The following is a 20,515-nucleotide window of genomic DNA, read 5'->3' on the forward strand; positions in this document are numbered from 1 at the left end:
CCAGTGGCAAGACGAGGTCAAGACGACTGGAGATGAAAACAGATGCAGTGGATGACCAGGATGTCCTATGTGCCTCATCCTGCCCTCAACACTCCACAGTGCTCTGCTGCAACCGCCTTCCTCTCCATTGAACCATGAAGGTTTCTTCCGCAGAGTCCGCCGGATCCAGTCTTCACATGCTTGGGTAGACAAGCCCTAACTCACCAAGGGTTTGAGACCCATCGGCTACCCTCACCTAGTTTAGCCAGCTCGGCTGTCAAAGCCGTCAGTTACCCGGGGGTTGGGCGCTTCCGAGTTCCGCATGCTAGCAGCTTCTAGGACCCATAGTGAGAGCTGGGTGCCAGTGGGGACCAATAGAGGACGAACCACTCCCAGAAGAGCGTGACAAGCCCCCCCTCTAGAGGTACTACCCCTCCCGTGCACCCCCTAACCCCGGGGTTGTAGAGGCAGGGTGAGAAGGTGGGGTGCCTTTTGGAAAGTTCAGTTTCAATGCAAAGCTCTTTTTTCAGCATTCATTTTTGTAAAGGTAATCTAGCTCCTCCTTTTCTTCCCCAACAGCAGATGTGGTGTATATGCATTCGTCCGCACGCTTTAACATCTGCAGTCTGGAACTGAATCTCCTACGAACCCAGCAATTTTCACTGTTGGTTATCTCCTCGTTCCGTTCAACCAATAAAAATTTAGTCGGGGTCATCAACCCTGAAAGGTGACTTCCGGTCTTCCGCCCAACCCTGGTTGAGAACTGGGTGCGAGAAAATAGAAATTAAAATTGTGACGATGGCTGAGGAGTTCCTGTGGGCAGTCAAGAACGGAGATTTGGTATCTGTGCAAGCTTTTAAGGAGGTGATGAATTTTCAGTAAAATCTTGAGGGGCTGTCCCATTTGGTCGATCCTTTTTAATCCCATCCCTCATTCCGTCCATCCAGTCATCCATCCTTTTGATTAAACAATGTGTAAATAATATTTTAGAAATAATAAGTCCTTTGTATTTACATATTCTTTGAATGACTGGCTATTTTTGTTGGGTGTGCAGTGATCTAATGTGTGGCATTCATTGTTAATCAGATAGCTGTGCGAGTAAATGCTTCGTTCGAAGCAGACGTGCCTCACTTGAGTTGAGAGTTGGGTGACACATTTCCAGACCTGTTCAGGAAGAACATGAATGTTGATCCTGATGATTCAGTCGTAAGCCCCACCCCTTCCTGACTTGTAGGTTCGTGTGTGCACCGTCAATGTCGGATCCTGTTTCAGAACATTTAAGTTTCTAAATTAAAGAATAAGACACAGAGAACCCACAGGGAAGAAAAATAAGATCTCGTCGATTTGACAATCTGTTGCTAACCTATTGTTAGAACAAAATGAGCCAACAAAATATGTTTTCGGGGTGACTCGGCTGCTTTGATTAAGACACTAACACTGTGTGTGTGTATGTGTGTTGGGGGTGGGGTGTGATGGGGGTTAGGTGGTGTGTGTTTGCATTTGTAGATGTTAAATTGTTAATGTTAAACTTAGAATGAAAGTTATCAGCATTGGGACATGAATGGATTATAACTATTGATATTGATAAGTGTATTGCTGATATATATTTTGTCACTGAATTATGTTTTTGATCAAGGGATCAACAACACACTCATCACAAACACCTCAATGTGAAGGTTCTCTCTCTGTCTCCCTGCCTCTCTCTCTGTCTCTGTCTGTCTGTCTGTCTGTCTCTCTCTCTCAAGGTGTTTGTGTGTCTGGTTTTCATTATTATTATCATTAATTGTGTTTGTACATGTTTGTGCATGTGTATACACATGTGTGTGTGTGTGACTGAGTGTGTTGTCTTCTGTGCAGGCATTCTGTTGTTTCTTGTTGTTCTTGTTTCTGTGCTTCTTGTTGTTCTTGCCTGTGTGCTTGTGTTTTTGTGGTGCTCTGAACCAACCTAGGTGTGGAAATGTTTACACACCATATACAAATAAAGTTCATTCATTCATTCATTCAATTTTATTCTGTAGGCTCAGAACGTGGATGTGGTCAACACTGAGATCAATGGACGTTACCCCTTACACGTCGCTGCAGACTATGGACAAATTGACGTCATCAAATTCCTGCTCGATAAGGGTGCCAAGATCAATGTAAGCAAAGAGAAAATTGGGTCCTGGGGAGGCATCCGGGCAGAATCAGGCAAACTTCTGATTCACTGGTTCACCAGTGTTAAGGGTTAGACTTAGAGGCCCTGTTTGAGCATGGTGTAGTGTCCTTGGAAAAGGCACTTTACCTGGATTTCCCCACTCCGCCCAAGTGTGAATAGGTACCTGACTCCAGTTGGGGAAGGTAAAAAAAAACAGTGGAAGGAGAGGATCAGGCCCCACCTTCCTGTGCTGAACGCTAGACTCAGTGGATATGAATTCACTGCCCCAAAAGGCTGTAAAAGGCTGTGTGACCTTTAACCTTTTTAAATTAAAAAAAAAAAGAGACTGTTGTCTTTCTTTTTTTTCTGCTGCTTCAGGACAAAGTTCTTTGAAATCAGAAGTCTGTTGGATTTTGTTACATTGCTTATTGCTTAATGAATTTATTTTATTTGTACAGCATGTATGTGTGCACAAAACAGAGCTTTGTTTTGGAGTTTTTGTCCAGGATTAATTTCAGTAATAGTAGACAGAGGCAAAATTACCTACTGAACAACTGAATAGCTGTGTTTCTGTTTGATATGAAAATATATAATACGGATACTTACTTAGCGCGTATCCTCGGTCGGAGACCAAGCTTTCGTCACTTTACAAACATGGAGTCATTTGCACAACAGGCTGCTTACCTGGGTAGCTGCCATTTGGGTGCTCATCATTCGTTTCCCATGTTATTCAGTCAGGTTTCAGTCACGTACGTACATACTCATACAGATGAGCAACATTTTACATGTATGACCGTTTGTTTGTTTTTTCATTTATCCTGCCATGTTGGCAGCCATACTCCGTTTTTGGGGGTATGCATGCTGGGTATGTTCTTGTTTCCATAACCCACCGAACACTGACATAGATTACAAAATCTTAAACATACACATGTGTATTTGATCTTCTGCATGCATATGCACACAAAGGGTGTTTAGGCATTAACAGGTCTGCAGATATGTTTACCTTGGAGACTGGAAAAATCTCCACCCTTTACCCACAAGGCGCTGTTATTGAGATTTGAACTCAAAACACCCAGATTGAAAGTCCAACGTTTTAACATATTCAGTATTGGTAAGAAAGTTTGTACGAGAAGCTTAAGTGTTTTTTTGTGTGTGACAACAGTTTTCTTGTGGGTGACTACCTATGATTAGTAGATAAGTCAGCACAAATTACACACACACACACACACACACACGCACGCACGCACACACGCGCGCATCATGCATGTACACACGCACTCACATGCATACACACACACACACACACACACACACACACACACACACACACACACATTGATTCCAGGGATGTCTTTTCATGCCTCTTTTGGAAGTATTTCTTCAGATTATTGTAAGCTGTTTTAGAGCTGTAGACAGAGCTAGTCTCTACATCACTTTCTCTGTCTCTGCCCATCTCACACATCTCTCCATGGTGACAGGATGTGTAAACCAGTGCATGTTTACTACACATGTAATGTTACCTATTGCTTTTACAAAGTGTCCATACAACTGCTTTTTGTGTGTTTTCAGCAAGCAGACAAGCATGGCCTCACACCTCTTTTGTCCGCCATTTTCGAAGGGCACACTGAGTGTGTCAAAATGTTGCTGGAAAGGGTAAGTAACTCTTGTTGATGAACCCCCTTTCATTAATCCCTGAACTGCTGCTGACATGTATGCTGGTCAGCGAAGGCCTGTTGTCTGACTGAGATGGGATTAGGATGAGATTGGAAGGAGTCTAAATGAAGAACGGTATTGTATTATTCTTTTTGTGACAACTGATTTATCTGTGTGAAATTCAGGCTGCTGGCCACAGGGAGAGCGCATTGCTAATGCTACACTGAGGGTGCCACCCATCCCCCCGTTTGTATTTTTTTCAGCCTGCAATTTGTTTTCCCATCGAAGTGAATTTTTCTACAGAATTTTGCATTTTGTTGGTATGTGTTCTTTTTCTTGCACTAAGTGCATGCTGCAAACTGGACCTCAGCTTATCGTCTTATCCAAATGACTAGCGTCCAGACCACTACTCAAGGTCTAGTGGAGGGGAAGAAAATATTGGTGACTGTGGGATTTGAACCACCGTGCTCAGATTTGCTTGCTTCCTAGACGGACCACTGGGCCAACACTGCACATTGACTGATGCCCTGATCTGATACAGTCACCTGGCCAACACTGCACAGTGACTGATGCCCTGATCTGATACAGTCACCTGGCCAACACTGCACAGTGACTGATGCCCTGATCTGATACAGTCACCTGTCTTTATATATTGATGGGGGAGGAAAGGAGTGGGGAATGAAATGTAAAGCTGTTTGAGCAGCATTTCTGGAGAAACACGTCATATGAATGTCAGTTATTATTATTATTATTATGTCGACTTCTTTCTTTTGGGACTGCATTACTGTTGTTAAGCAAAACCATGTACACCACTTAAAAAAGCAGGCAAGGACAAGAAGTACTGGCACTTCAACTTATCCCATGCCACTCTGATTTCATTTCTTCAGAGCTCAGCAATCAAGGGATCTATCTTGCTTCTCAAGGATAGTAGATTAGTACTCAATAGCTCTTTCGCGCTTATATTTAAATACTTGTACAACTTGAAAAGTGAGTTTTACTGAAGTTTTATGGTATATTTATACATTAGACTTGCGCATATATATCAAACATTACCACAATTTCCGGGCTGTAAAGTGATACAGCGCAAAAGGTGTACCCTTTGAATGTAAAGAAAATGTATTGAAGACGTACAAGGCGCATAGCAAAGTGAGAGCTGTATGATCCATGGTTTCTCCATTACAGTGGGAAACAATTTAGTGATTTACAGCTTAGTCTTTTGTGAAGGACGACAACTCTCAAACTAGGAGGCAAGATTGCACTGGCTCGTAGTGCTGCAGCCTTCGGGACTAGTTGGCCTTTGGGAACCATCCCATCACCGACTGTCTTAAAACCCTCTTGGCTGTGAGAGTGGGGATGTAACTTGGGCAAGACATTCTCCACTCTAGTCAAATTCTAGCCTAGTTAGTTGGGGCAGTACTTGCCTCCTCTTCTGTTTTGATGGTCATAATCGGACATGACTATCATACAAAGCGCACACTTCTGATAAGTTGCATCTGCCGAAAATCTGGATGAGTGAAAGTCCTCCATAGTGACAGGCTTTTACAAAATGGCTCTGTTGACCCCAGATGTTGTTTTCTGAGTAGTGACATCATCATCAGAAACTGGATCAGAATCCGACTTGTTCTCGTCTGCTTGTCAACTCCTCTGTGTCACTTTGTCGGCTCGGTTATAAGTCTGCTTTCAAGAGTTCCGCAGCCTTCAGCCAAATTTGCCCTCTAGTTTTGCCCCAGTGAATTACCTTGTTCAGTCAGAATCCAGACTGACAGCCCTTCCTTCCACTCCCAGTCACCATCTTACTTTGCTCAGTGGAAAAGATTTTGAAAGCAAACAGTTCACTTTTCAGATTTCTCTATTCTCAGCTTTATTTCCCAAATCCGATGGTGCTTTTTTTTCATGTCCTGAATATTAAAAGATATCACATTCTCTTTCAAATCAGTATCATGTTGAACATCAATAATTTTGAGTCAACGGTCAGACTGTTGTAAGACTGCAGCATGCAACTGTTGATATTCAGACAGGGGCACAACTCTGTCCGTTGACCCAGGCTTGTTGTCTTCATTGATTGATTGGTTAATTGGTTCTGTGTGATCATGTATGTTTGTCCAAATTGTTGTGATCAGGAAAGTTTTCAGATGTTGAGTTTGTTGTGAGAGAGGTCAGAATTCAGATTACAGGCACATATAGGGTGCATGTAGTCGATGTGATGCATTGGTCAGATTTTAGTTTTTTAAAAAGCTGAGCCTTGCATAGTTTCACTTGTTGGCCAAATATTACAGTGAATATATGTTTTTGAGTCAGTGCAGCAGCCCAATGTCCTGTGTGTAATTTTTTTGTACATATCCATAATGAATTTCAACAGAGCCTGTTTTGAGGAACCTTCTCGCATGTGTTCTTCGTTTCGTTTTAGGATTAATTGGCTGGGGCTCACTGGACAGTATTAATTTTATTGTTGGTTTTTTTGTTGTTGTTTTTGGTCACCAAATCAGATAGATGGATTATAGATAAAGTTATGACTGACTCTTATTTTGTCCATCTTATTTTTCTTCACCCTTATAGATTTTGTTTGTTAACTTAGTGAGTTTAACTTTGATTTGTTCTCTATTTGTAATTGACTTAAGGCTGAACAAATGGAACAGAAACGTACCGCAGTTATTTCCAGATTGTCGCTTACAGTTCACTGACTCACAGAACAGGACTTAAAGCATCGCTGTACACAGTGATAACTGATATCCTTTTGGCATTCCTCACTGAATATTAATGAGGCACCAGTAAGGCATTCATGCATCAGTTTTGTGTGTGGTCACACGCACACGTTCATGCATGTGCGTGTCCACATGCGCATGCACACACACACACATAATGTAGCCAAACAGTCCGTTTTATCCCCTATCCCACCCTGGGAACTCGAGAGCCCAGTTTGATATTGATTATACGAATGTAACAAAGACTGAAAACATAAATTTACTGTCATCTTATGCCCGAATCCACTTATGTGATCAATATCCAAACCACCTGATGGTTTATACAGATAGTTCTGTGTTAAACAATAATGCAGGTGCCGCATATATCGTACCTGAACTAAATGCAGAAAAATTTATAACGTGGGAAAAAATAAGTCAATCTTTACCGCGGAGCTAGTTGCAGTACTTATGGCATTGTACTTTTTACTCGATTTGCCAAAAAATATATTCCAGATTGCTTTTTGTGTTGACTCTAAGTCAGTCATTAATGCTATCAAATCTTTACACTCGAAAGTTAGATCTGAAATTATTATTGAAATTAAACATCTAATTCATTTACTCTCATTGAGGGGTACTAGTACAACATTTATCTGGATTCCTTCGCATTGTGGCCTTCTTTATCATGAGAAGGTTGATCTCTCGGCGAAAAAAGGAGCAAAGGAATCATCTGAGTCAGCATGTTTATCTCTTCCATTTTCATTGCAAGAACGTTATAGTCTAGTAGAACAAATCCAGTGATCATACTTTCAGTCAGAAGAAAGGAAAATGGGCCATTCCAAATTATACTAAGAAATAAGTGATATTTATGGAATTGTTGGTAAACATGAACAACACATTTACAGTAAAAGGCAGATTGCATCATTGATCTGCAGATGGAAACTGAACTGTTTCAAGACAAAATACATAAAAAGTGTTTCCTGTATATGTGGTAATCCTATAACAAGTGATCATGTATTTACTTGCAACATGTTAAAATGTCACATACCTGTACTAGCATCTTTTCCGATGCAAGAAATATTGGACTCATCACTTTTATTGTTCAATTTCTTTGAATTGTTAAATAATCCAATTGGGTTGCTGTTATAACTTTTTTTTTTCTCTCCAAGATTCATGTATATATATATATATATATATCTTGGACTTGTCACTGCTAATGTTGCACTGTTTCAAATCTTTGTTGGATAGTCCATCTGGGTTGTTAAAACGATTTATCCTTTGGAAGTTTGGAAGTTATTGTTTTAACCAGATTGTTGTAAATGTTGTGATTTTTTCCCCTTACCCTTTCCCTCCTTCCTCCCCCCACCCCCCATCCACCCCTCCTTTTTTTTCTTTTTTTTTTCTTTTTTTTTTTTTTGGTCTAATATCACTTAATGTGGATAGACATTAAATGAATTACACACACACACACACACACACACACACACACACACACACACACACACACACACACACACACTTGTATTTTATCCTGTCATGAACAAATTCAGTCATGACATGACAGATGTTTTTTATGTCAGAAAAATGCAGCAAATTATTTTTTCCTAGATTATCAGACAGCCAGAACCAAATGCAGCTGAAGTCTGTGTAACACTATTTTCATTTATCTCCCATTTTAGTTTGTTAATTTTATCTTTTGTGTAATACACACACACACACACACACACACACACACACACACACACACACACACACACACACACACACACACAAACCCCCAAGTATTTCATCCCATTTATTTTATATTAAAAGTTAATGATCAAATGTCCATCCTTAGGAAACACACAGACATGTAAACTATAAAATTATGTTAACTTTGTTTCGTCCCATTTATCACAGAATAGATAAAAAGTTAATATATGCCCATCCTTAGACAACAAGCAGTCATGTAAGCTGTATGAGTATGTTAACTGTTTCACTGACAAGTCTCTGTGTGAAAAATGTTCCCCAGTGCCAAATGTTTTAGATAAGATGCTCTCAGTCTTCGGTTCATCTTAAAACAACACAATGGACCAGTTCACTTCAAACTCAGTCAGGGAGCAAAGGTTAGTCTGTTGGCAGGAAACTGGCTGCAGCTGTGAAGCTTTGGTACAATGTGAAAAATGGTAATTTTAACATGACCCCTGGGTATCCGCTAAAGTCATCTGTGGTGGTGCACTGTCTAGTCAACTGATATCGCCTATGGTGATTAAAGAATTAAAAAGAAAATGTCAACGAGGAAGGCATGTTGATGTACCACAATCAAATTTTTTTTTTTTTAATTTTTAAAAAGAGATGGGGGTGGTGGGGGGAGGGGGGGTTGGGGGGGGGGGGCAAATGTGCTGTGTGGTATGTAAGACATGTGTGTTGGTTTTCTGATCATTTAGTCAAGAGTTTGAAGCCCGTGTGTCGGCGTGATGTTGTGACCTTGGGAAAGGCACCGTGATGTTGTGACCTTGGGAAAGGCACTTTACTCTGATTCACCTCACACTGACTTTCCTCACATAGCCAGGTGTGAATGGGTACCTGACTTCAGCGTGGAGAAGGTTGAAAAGTGACAGGAGAGGATTGGGTCTCGCCTTCCTATGCCAAGCTCTAGATACAGTGTATGATGTTTGAATTCACTGCCTCTGTGGCTTTGAAAGGCTGTGGGACCTTTAGCTTTGTGAACCTGTGTAGACATACTTTGTCAGAAGGTTAGTGGACTATCTGATTACGCCTCCACTTTAGTTAAAATTTGTACAATCTTTCTTCTTCTTTTTTTCTCCTTTAAAAAAAAAAGAAGAAAAAGTTAATGGTGGAAGACCAAGGCCTATTTTCTGCCTTTATCACGATTATCTGTGTATGATAGAGAGAGATAGAGTTTTATTTATTCATTTACTTATGGACAATTTATGTTTATATGTGTTTGTGTGTGTGTGTTACAGGGAGCTGACAAGACTTTGAAGAGCCCAGATGGAAAACCGTACATAGAGTGTGCCGAGAATGACGACATCAAGGCTCTTTTAAAATAAGTGCAACAAACACCACAGTTGCATTGCTGCGACCAGCTGAATGCCAGAGTTCTCTCTCTCTTCCTCTCTTTGTGTGTTTGTGTGTGGGTGTGTTTGTGCGCATACAATAGACACAATGCAATCAACAGGATGTTGAAACTTGAAAAATGCTTGAAGTTTACATGCCACTTTTGGGAGCACCAATATATTGATCATCTATAGACAAAATTACTGACAGAAGGAAAGAAAGAAAAAAGGTGTCAGATCATTTTATATTGTGGATGGGCTTTTCTTTGTGTTCACAGTGATCTGTTTGTCAAAAGAGAGAAAATGGGGATGACAGAGGGAAGCGAATGAGGTGAAATTGGCAGAAAAGAACAAAAAACAACCCAACTTGGTAGGAAGTCTTGATTGTGCTGTGTTACTGTTGTCATTTCAAGCATGTCGGGGCTTGTGGAAATTTCTCTTGAATCACACAAATTTCCTCTTTTGGTAAGTAGCTGTTCCTCAGTTTCATTTTCGAAAAGTGTATATTCCATGAAACGCAACACTACAGTGGTTCTTTATTTATTTTTGTTTTTTTAAGTCTGCATATCTACCTGCTGCCCATTGGAATCTGCAGTTTCAGCAGTTTGTGTCAACTACTTTAATATGAATTGAAATGAGGTATGAAATGTAATATATATGTATACATATATATATATATATATATATATATATATGAATACTTTGTTTTAAACAAAAACAGGTAAGATATGTCAGCAACATTCACTCATAAGTTGTTTTTTTTAAAAAGAGGCACACAAACCATTCCCAGACCTGCTCAACATTCTCCATTTAAAAAAAAAAAAAAAAAAAAAAGCAAGAAAAAAAAAGCAGTGTGCCGCATTGGCAGAAATTTGTGTGCCTTCGTCTCATTCAAAAGTTGCTGTTTCCGGCGCCTGGTTAAGTGCTGTCTTTGCAGTCAAAGCGTTGTGTGTTTAAATCACGGGACTCCCGGTATAGAAACTGTCATTTACGCTGCCCGTCTTAGTGCATTGTCATCATGGTGGTGTCAGTGTGGTGTTCCCCACCCTCCATTTTCCCCCACAAGTCTGGTTATGGTAACTTATATCCTCATCGGTCATATCACCTGAGGAATGAAGCATGAATAAAAACAGCATTTTCTAAGTCACTGTTTTACCTTTCAGGGTTATTTTGATTTCCCACACCACCTGTATGCAGCCTCTTGTATTGAAAAGAACTTTTTTTTTATTTCATGTATTTCTGAAGCATAAAAATAACCAGAGTACATGCATATCATGTGTACCGATTACTTCATAGAGTGCTGTACATACTTCTGTCCGAGAACATTCATATAAAGCCATGATGGTAACCAGAATAGAGTGAGACTTACCAGAATCCTGTCTGCGGTCAGTGTGTGTGCAGGTGTGAATGTTTCTGTCACAGTCTTCCACATGTGGAACAGAGTTGTTTCCTGAAAGGGCTTGTGTTGACTGTCCTGTGTAAACGTCTTGTGTCACTGCTGTCTGCTTGTTTATGTGTGTGTGTGTGTGAAGAGGTGGTGGATACCTTTCCCATCTCTTCGTCTTAGCCATCTTTTCTTTCTGTTTTTTCGCTACTCTCTCTCTCCCTCTCGTTCTGTCTCTCTCTCTCTCACTCTTATTCTCTCTCTCCATCTCTCCATGTCTTTCTCTGTACTGTTGATGAAAGATGTTCCTTTGGGGATTAATTTAGACAAGTGCTTGGGGCTTCACATCATCATTATTATTACTGAATAATCTTGTTCTTGTTTGCTTCACAGAACAAAATCCAGTTTTCCGTTTTGAATGGGCATTGCACACTGCTTGTCTCACACGGAAGTGTATTTTCACTTTCAAGTTCTTTTAGTGTGGCATTTAGCAAGGATGATGATTATCCAGTGTTGAATTCTCTGCACTGATGTCTCTGCAATGCTCTGGAATAGATTATCAATTGCTTGCAATGAGTTTTGAACACCTAGGATGTTTGTGTTGTATGCATGGATTTCAATCAGTGATAAAATTGTCTTTTTATTGAAACTTGACTTTCAAAAGTGTGGTTCTTGAACGTGATGAATTGAAAGCGGTTCTTGAATGTGATGAATTGAAAGCGGTTCTTGAATGTGATGAATTGAAAGCGGAAGTGATGGTGGCTACTTCTGTGCCAGAAGTTTCTTCTTTTCTGTCGTTCTCTTTGTTTCTGACCTTTGTGCCTTTTCTTTCTGTCGTCTCTTCCATTCTTATTTCCTACATTGCTGGTCCATTTACCTGTATTGTTTTCTGCTAAGTCTTGAATACTTCCTGTCTCTCTGGACTTGATGATTAGGCATTCTTACCTTCTTTTTCTTTTTTTTTCTTTGGCCTTAGATGTGTGAGGTACCCAAGGGCAGTTTTTGATTTTGTATGCATGTTATTATATATAATTTTGTTAATTATATATAACTATGTTTCTGTTCAGGGTGGCTTTTTCAGTCCTTTAAAGAAAAAATAATGGAATGATCAGTCTCAGAGGAATGTTCTTCTTTAATTGAGTATGAATATGACTACTTTTCTTTAGCTAGTGGCTTTTGTTTTGTTGTTAAGATTTACAGAACCAGTATTTACACTTTTTGAGCCACAAGATGATGATCGCTGTGTTTTTCATTACTCAGATTTTATCACCTTCCCCACATGATTTTTTTTTTTCCTGTGCATGGATTATCTGATACAGACGGCAGTCTAGAGTGTAGGGAAAACACTTTGCATATTTTTATCTAAGAGCACTTCCACCTCTTTAAAACTCGTTTTTCAGGTTCTTTGCTGTGGAGTGGAGTTGTAGAGACTTGTCAGAGGCTCACGCTACTCAATCAGCACTGTTCTGGGCAAACAGTAGAGATGTGTGTGTGTGTGTGTGTTTAAATGTGTGTGAAAACACAAGTTAACTTGGAGGCTCTGATTTTTGTGCTGCAGACACGTAGGCTGACACACATACAATGTTTGAGTTTGCGTGTGTATTTTGTGTGTGTGTGTGTGAAACAGGACAAATGCATTGAAACTGTCTTCTGTCTTTGCTTGCCTCCTCATCATGTTCAGACTTTACACAGTAGTCATTCAGCAACAAAAAAACAAACAAAAACAAAACAAAACAAAACAAAATCTGAAAAGTGCATTAATGGTCTTCTCTATTCAAATTACTTACTGGTGCATAGTTTTGATTAAGATGACATTGTGCTAAAAGGCATGAATAAATAAGCAGCAACAACTTATTAAAACATTTTTTTTAGCTCCTACAAAACAACAAAAATCAAATGAAGTTTTATAAATTATCAGTAGTGTCATTCAGTTTCAGTTTCTCAAGGATGTGTCACTGCATTTGGACAAATTAGTGGAGTGATGGCCTAGAGGTAACGCGTCCACCTAGGAAGCGAGAGAATCTGAGCGCGCTGATTCGAATCACGGCTCAGCCTCCGATATTTTCTCCCCCTCTACTAGACCTTGAGTGGTGGTCTGGTCACTAGTCATTCGGATGAGACGATAAACCGAGGTCCCGTGTGCAGCACGCACTTAGCACACGTAAAAAAGAACCCACGGCAACAAAAGGGTTGTTCCTGGCAAAATTCTGTAGAAAAATCCACGTCAATAGGAAAAACAAATAAAACTGCACGCAGGAAAAATATAAAAAAATGGGTGGCGCTGTAGTATAGCGACGCGCTCTCCCTGGGGAGAGCAGCCCGAATTTCACACAGAGAAATCTGTTGTGATAAAAAGAAATACAAAATACAAAAACAAATCCATATACACAAATACACATACAAAAACAAATCCATATACACAACAACACATCTGCTAGGCAGATGCCTGACCAGCAGCATAACCCATCGTGCTTAGTCAGTCCATGAGTCCATGCATTTGTATACCTATCAGAGTGGACTTCTTCTGCAGAATTTAGCCAAAGGACAACACTCTCTTTGCCATGGGTTCTTTTTCATTGCGCCAAGTGCGTGCTGCCACACAGGACATTGGTTTGTAATCTCATTTGAATGGCTAGACGCTCAGTTGAATTTTCCAGTCAAACTTCAGAGAAAGGGCGAGAGTGGGATTCGAACCCAGACCCTCACGGTCTCTCTGTATTGGCAGATGAGCATCTTAACCTTTCTGCCACTTTCCTCTAAAAAGTGTCATTAAGTTTCAACCACACTGATCAGCCCTGAGAATGTGTAGTGTGAAAATCTGGGCTGCCCTCAGGGAGAGCATATCACCACAGTGCCATGCCTCCCCCCTTTTTTTTTCCCCCCTTTAAATTTCTGTTTCAAGTATACTATGCCTGTATATTTCTTTTACTATTATAGTGAATTTTTCTGCAGAATTTTGCCATTGACAACCCATTTACTGCCCATAGTGGATTTTTCTGCAGAACTTAGCTAGTGACCACCTTTTTAATGCCATGGGTGTTTTTACCTGCACAAAGTGCATGCTGCATATGGGACCTGTTTATTATTGTCTCATCCAAAAAAAGCTGGCTCCCAGAAGCGCACTTTTTAAAGTCCAGTGGAGACGCAAATGTATTACCGGGTAGATAGGACTCAAAACTCCTTGACATTTGCTTCCTATTCAGGCACATTGCCACTGGCCTGTTGGGCACCTCTTCATTGGATTTATTTCTCTTGGGCTAAATACATGCATCTTGTTTTGACCATACCCAGCAACAGTACTTGATAGTAGTTTTGTATAAACTGTACATAATTTACACACACGGCAAAAGTCTGTTGAACTCTCTCTCTCTCTCTCTCTCTCAACACATGATTTGCACAATTCTTATCAAAAATTCAATTTGGTGTCATATACTGTTGCACAATTCTTATTAAAAATTCAATTTATTTCATTTCATCCAGTGACTTGATAAATAATACAAAATCATGAAAGGTAGTAACTACAAGAAACAAAATGGACATCATCCTTTTATTTTTTTTTATTTTTTTTTATCTCAGCAAAAACATTTGTAATCATAATATCATTTTCCCAACTGAACCTCTAAATTTGATGGGAAATGAGAAGATACTTTAATCAGTAATGTTAACACAAATTCTGGTGTGAATATATACTTCAGTTAACTGAAAAATTCGGAAGCCTCTGTATCTTTCAGCACTTTTTTCTGTTTTTGTCACGACTGTATGTCAATATCTTTGCATTCTGTGATAACTGCAACTTCTGTTTTATACTGCTGCTGTTACTGATTGAAATTATGTCAATCAGTGATAATGACTGTAATTATATCAGTCAATGTGTGGAGAAAATCAGATGAGAAACTAAGGGATGTGCCTCTCTCTCTATATATATATTTTTATGTGTGTGTGTGGGTGGGTGGGTGGGTGTGTGAAGAAAAAAAAAGTAATTATTTATGTAGCTCAAAATGACTGGGTCCCAGGATTCTGAGTAAAATAAAACGAGATTCCTTATCTGTAAAAGCAAAACATGGTTATAATACTACAAAGGGAAAAAAAAAAAAAAACCCACCAAAAAACAATGACAAATCAAAATCAAAACAAGAACATCGTTATGATGAAAACTGATTACTGAATGGAAAAAATTAAAGGGATAAGCACAGCTGCAGCATGAATAATACTTTGACAGTATTTTGATCAAGACTTCCTGCATCCCAGGATGGGGCTCTTCAAGCCTATCTAATCTCATTACAAGATAAAAACAAAAACAGAACAATTTAAAGGCCAATCTTCACGCTCTGCTTAACACGAAATGTTCAGAGTATTGTGATAAGCTTTGCTTCCCAAATTCTTTGATGGCTACTTCCTGTCTCAAGATCACTCTGTCAAAGGAAGATGACCAGCCACTTCAAACACTGACCTCATGTCGCTGACAAGACTGAAAGCGATTTCATAAACAGCAGCAATACATAATCTATACAAGTAAAGTCAAATGCAGTATGTGTGTGGAGCTACACTCTGTTCATCATCGTTGATTAAAAGTGAGATTCTCACATCCTTTTATTCCAGAACACTCGTTCTACAATTAAAACATCATCTGAGTAAATTGTTTAGAAGCCAAAAAATTCATATACACACAATTCTGAAAACAACTGCATGTACACAAACGCCCTTTCTCCACTAAAAAAAATTGACAATGCAATTTTTAAAAAGATGACAAGATTTTCTTAAAAAAGAAAGAAAAAAAGACAGCTGAACAGTAATGGAAAATGAAAATAGGAAAAAGTTTTTCAGTGAATAATGACTTGACAAAGTATTAACAGAAAAAAAAGCAATAACATTCCAATCTGCCAAACGATGAACCAATCCACATACACGACACTACATCTGCTTGGGCGAAAAAGAAAAAAACACACACACAAAAAAAACAAAAACCAACCCCGCCAGACTCAACATGCCAGTCGGGCCTCAAGGCTGAACAAAAACTAAACCAAACTGATCTTCCACTAACTCTCACACCCTCTCTCAGCTCCGTCCCAGTCTGTGTCCAGGGATGGGACCGAGAAAAGGTACTGTGAGAGAACACAGCTCTTCGATCTTTTTTTCACTGTTGTCTTCAGTCCAGCCAAGCACACACAGCTCATCAGGGCTGAACACACTGATCAGTAAACAGCTGGACTGGAAAGAAACCTTCATTTTCATGAAAAGAGACGCCTGAGAGAACAACCACCTCTGCCCAGTTTTTTTATTTCTATGTCCAAGCCAGAGGATCTAAATGAAGACAATAGAATGCTATAAATTATTATAAAGAAGTAATAGAAAAATTCTTTTAATGAGACAAAGTAAACACACAAAAAAATATATATATATATGACAAGATGGCGGAGGAAGCTGTGCTGGTTCTCTTCAACTCGGACACTGAAGACGAAGATTTTAGTGGATTCAGTGAGCAGGATGACGTTGAATAAATATGACTATCTCTAAATTATGGATCTTATTTTCGTTGTGTTTATTTATTATTTTTTTGTGGCACTAGCAGTATTTTCGCTTGCTTTTCGCTTACAGTATCGACAGCTTTTCTTAGTATCAGTATGTGTTCCGGTACCGGAAATAAGTGCAGCTTATAAACCGGTGCGGCTTATGTATGTATAAAGTTCAAATTTTTCCAAAATTTAGCGGGTGCGGCTAATATACCAGTGCGCTCAATAGACCAAACTTTACGGTAATATATATATATGTGTGTGAGTGTGTGTATAAAAGATGACAGAAACATTTGACTGGACACATGTATTTGTGCTTGGGTAAGATGTATGGTGACATACGAGGGAACTTTTTTTCAGGACAGCAAGGTATTCACATTGTCACAAATAGGTGAACGTCTCGACATGAAACATTCTGATAAAAGTCTCTGAGTCATACTTGCACTCAGTACCTGTTTTTCTGCTGATTCAGTCTAAGTCTTGAGTCTTTATATCTTGGTTCAATTAAAGAGTCATTTTTTCTTCTTTTTCAGTTTAAATCTTGAGTATAATTTATAACTTGGCTCATTCAAGAAGTCACCTTTTCTGCCTATTCAGTTTAAGTCTTGAATATAATCTATAACTTTTATCATTCAGAAAGTTCATAATTATTCAGTTTAAATCTTGAATATACCTTTGTTCTTGGACCATTCAAAAAGCCACAAGTCACAACCTATGATAGTATCACAGTATCAACAAATAAGAACAGATGATGAAAACAATTGTTAATTATGACTTAGTGACTTTAAAGCCAGAGTCGGGATGGGTCAGCGTGATATAAAAGATTATCATTATCGAATTAGTCAACATACAAAACACACAACACACACAATCTCAACACAAGCACAAGGCCCCTCAGTTATATTTTCCTATAACCAATCTCTTGTTCTTATCAGCTCATAAACAATATCTGCACCAACATTTACATCTTTCAAGACAACATTATATTCACATATATGGATCATATACATTCAGTGCAGTTTCATTCAATCTTCTTGTCTACAGTTATGGGCAGGATTTGGGGGGGGGGGGGGGGGGGAACGAAGAAAGAAAGTGCTTGTGAGTGTCAAAAACGAAAACAAAACAAAAAAGGAAGAAAATTATACACAAGAATGTACGAGAAACTGTCTGCTTTTTCTTTCTATATAAATATTTAGCTAAATTATGCTTGTTTTATGGAACAAATATTTTGAAGTGGGAATCAAAAAGTTAAAATCGCATCACTATGGATGGATGCAAGTCAAATGCTTACACTGGTGTTATAATACTAAGGCTCAGACATATCATTCCCTGCTCATTCACTCCAGAATCAAACGCACTATCATCATAAGCGTATTGTTGAAATGGAGCAGCTCTGATTCAACTATTCCCAATTCACCTAGTCTCTGATAGTATGGCCACTCTCAATGGCCCCTGACAGTCTGTCCTGTTTCACTTTTCTGTTATTCCCGTTTAATTAACCTATTCAACCCTGAGGAGTTCACAGCCTTCCCTGCTGTTTTGATGCAGAATATACTGAAATCAACTGGTTTTTTCATCAAACTGATGTGTGTCGACACAGTCGGATATACTGTAGATGTTAGTTCCCATTGCGTGTGGTAATTATGCATGTGTAGAAACGTGGAAACTGATTTAATGAAACAAATTTCAATGCACTAACAATGCTCTGACAAGGATTGAATGAGTTAACTTACTGAGCCCTTCTTGCAGAAACCAATGTTTGGATAAGCTGAAGAAAAAAAAACTGAACTGGTTGAGAAGTCTCTCTAACAGCTTTGGAGGACAGCACCCCGTATGCATTTGACTTTTTGATATTTTATTGAATATGTGTGTCCATGCATGCAAGGTGTCTTGTTGAGAGTCTTCAATCACCATTTACTTCTCTTTTTTTTCAAATAAAATTCTACTATTTTATATTAGATAAAAGAGCAACTGATGTCTTTTGAACAACATAAATGAACTGTGAATTGGCAAATAGGGATCACCAATTCAGTGATAGGTGAATTGGGAAAAGGTGAATTGGGAATAGGTGAATTGAGATGTCACTCCTGAAACTCATCTTCATGGCCAGTAAATCAGTGACTGTCCATCCATCAAGAGTTTCTTGCAGTAGAGCTGTTTGCTAGCCTCTCCCTCTAAAACCTCCTCTCATTCAGTGCTACCGTCTGACCCAAAGTTATCGCTGCATCTCCATCAGTTCAGCATCGTCCTGAATGTCATTATCGATAGGAATCCTGCCCTTGACGCCAATGCTCACACCATTGCTCACACCACTGCTCACACCATTGCTCACACCACTGCTCACACCATTGCTCACACCATTGCTCATGTGCTGAGGTGCCACTTTCTTCTGCCCACGGTGGTGGTGGAGACCCTGGCTCAGACCGTTGTGGACCCCGTTCACAGCCTTGACGTCGGCTGTGTAACCCTGCTCCTCATGGCGGGTGTCTGCACTCAGCGTCATGCCGTCGATGCGGACACTGTCGGCGATGATTTCCGTCTTGTATTCCAGCAGCATGTGATTGACGGGCGCCAGGCCGATGCACGCTCGCAGAATGTTCTCGATGCATGCGCGCTGACGGAAGAGCGCGTTGACCACGGGGGTCCCGGGCGGCACCAGCGGTGCCTTGCAGAGGAAGGAGAGGACGGACAGCACCGAGTGGAAGCTGTGGAGCTGGGGTTCGCTCCCCACACGGTACCTGATGCGCTCGCACAGCTCGGCCAGCACGACCAGGTCGAGGATGAGGGGCGCGGCCAGGAGCGAGTCCTCGCAGGTGTTGTGCACCACCAGCGTGTTGCGGCCGCCCATCATGATCTCCGAGGTGTACTCATCCATGGCCCGCTTCGAGTCCCCCACGTAGGGCACATACTTGATCACCACACAGTGGTCCGGCTTCTCCCCCAGGCTGTACAGCAGCGAGTTGGAGGCCACCATGTCATCCACTACGTTGCTCTTGGAGATCTGGGGTAACAGTCAATTCAAGTCAAAAACATTTTATTTATCCACATGGAAATTCACGAAATCATCGAGAGACAAAGGCATCCATGATAAAAGCTAAACCTGATGGTACCTTACCCACCCGTGTCCCCCCAAAATGGAGTACTGCTGCTGCCTGTATGGGAGAGCAGAAGCAGTCATACATTCGAAGAAAGTCCACTCATAGATCTGTCATGTGCGGTCGCATTGTCATATACTGATATACTTTGACCAGAACACATACACAGTACACATTCCTAACAGATATCTATGAAATACATAGAGTATTGACAGAACAGCATGTGTTTAATACAGATCTGCAGGTAAAAGAAAAATCAAAATAATGTTAAAAGGTCAACAATAAAATATATGGTATCAGTAAATCAGAAAAAAAACAAGTCACCCACATCTCATCAGTTGACGTAAGTTTCAGTTTCACATTCTCAAGGAGGCACCACTGCGTTCATACAGATCCACACACACCACACCACATCTGCTAGGCAGATGCCTGACAGCAGCATAACCCAATGCACTTGCTGTCAAGCTTTGAGTGCATGCATACATATATATTATATCTGTATACCTATCAGAGTGGATTTATTCTACATAATTTTGCCAGAGGATGACACTTTTGTTGCCATGGGTTCTTTTCCAGTGCATAAAGTGCATGCTGCATACAGGACCTCGGTTTATTATGGTCTCTTTCTAATGACTAGACACTCAAGTTTGATTTTCCAGTCAAAATTGGGAGAAAGCATGACAACAGGAATCACACCCACACCCTCACAAACACTGTATTGCCAGACAAGTGTTTCGCCACCTTCCTCCTGACATAAACTTTAAACCAAGTTCATGATGATGATAATAATAATCATAATGATGATGATGCTTTCATAGTAATAATAATATTATCAACAATAACAATAATAATAATATTAACAATGATACTAACAATAAAACAAACACTGGTAATCTAACAATTGCTGTTGTGGTTGCTATCAATAGTATCATCAGTGATACACATTCCCTTCAGGAACTGAAAAAAAAGGAAAAAAAGATGGTACTGAAATGCCGCAAATTCCCCATATAATGGGCTCTAAGC

The 20,515-nt window shown here is 39.9% G+C and overlaps 2 protein-coding genes across 5 annotated transcripts in view; one reads left to right on the plus strand and one right to left on the minus strand.

Annotated features, from left to right (window-relative positions):
• The first annotated feature begins 698 nt into the window (after positions 1-698).
• On the plus strand, positions 699-11,541 carry LOC143301517 (myotrophin-like). Its single transcript, XM_076615867.1, has 4 exons — positions 699-843; positions 1,998-2,117; positions 3,683-3,766; positions 9,411-11,541. Exons 1-4 carry the CDS (start codon positions 778-780, stop codon positions 9,495-9,497), a joined length of 357 nt encoding a protein of 118 aa, XP_076471982.1. The 5' UTR covers positions 699-777; the 3' UTR covers positions 9,498-11,541.
• Positions 11,085-20,515, minus strand: part of LOC143301516 (uncharacterized) — a 33,624-nt gene continuing 24,193 nt past the window's right edge. For all 4 annotated transcript variants that reach the window (XM_076615863.1, XM_076615865.1, XM_076615864.1 and 1 more), the window contains exon 7: positions 11,085-19,398. In XM_076615863.1, the coding sequence (XP_076471978.1) occupies positions 18,613-19,398 (786 nt within the window). In that variant the 3' untranslated portion in view covers positions 11,085-18,612. The remainder of the gene's footprint in view (positions 19,399-20,515) is intronic.

The sequence above is a fragment of the Babylonia areolata genome, chromosome 27 (genome assembly GCF_041734735.1).
Source record: "Babylonia areolata isolate BAREFJ2019XMU chromosome 27, ASM4173473v1, whole genome shotgun sequence".
NCBI lineage: Eukaryota > Metazoa > Mollusca > Gastropoda > Neogastropoda > Buccinidae > Babylonia > Babylonia areolata.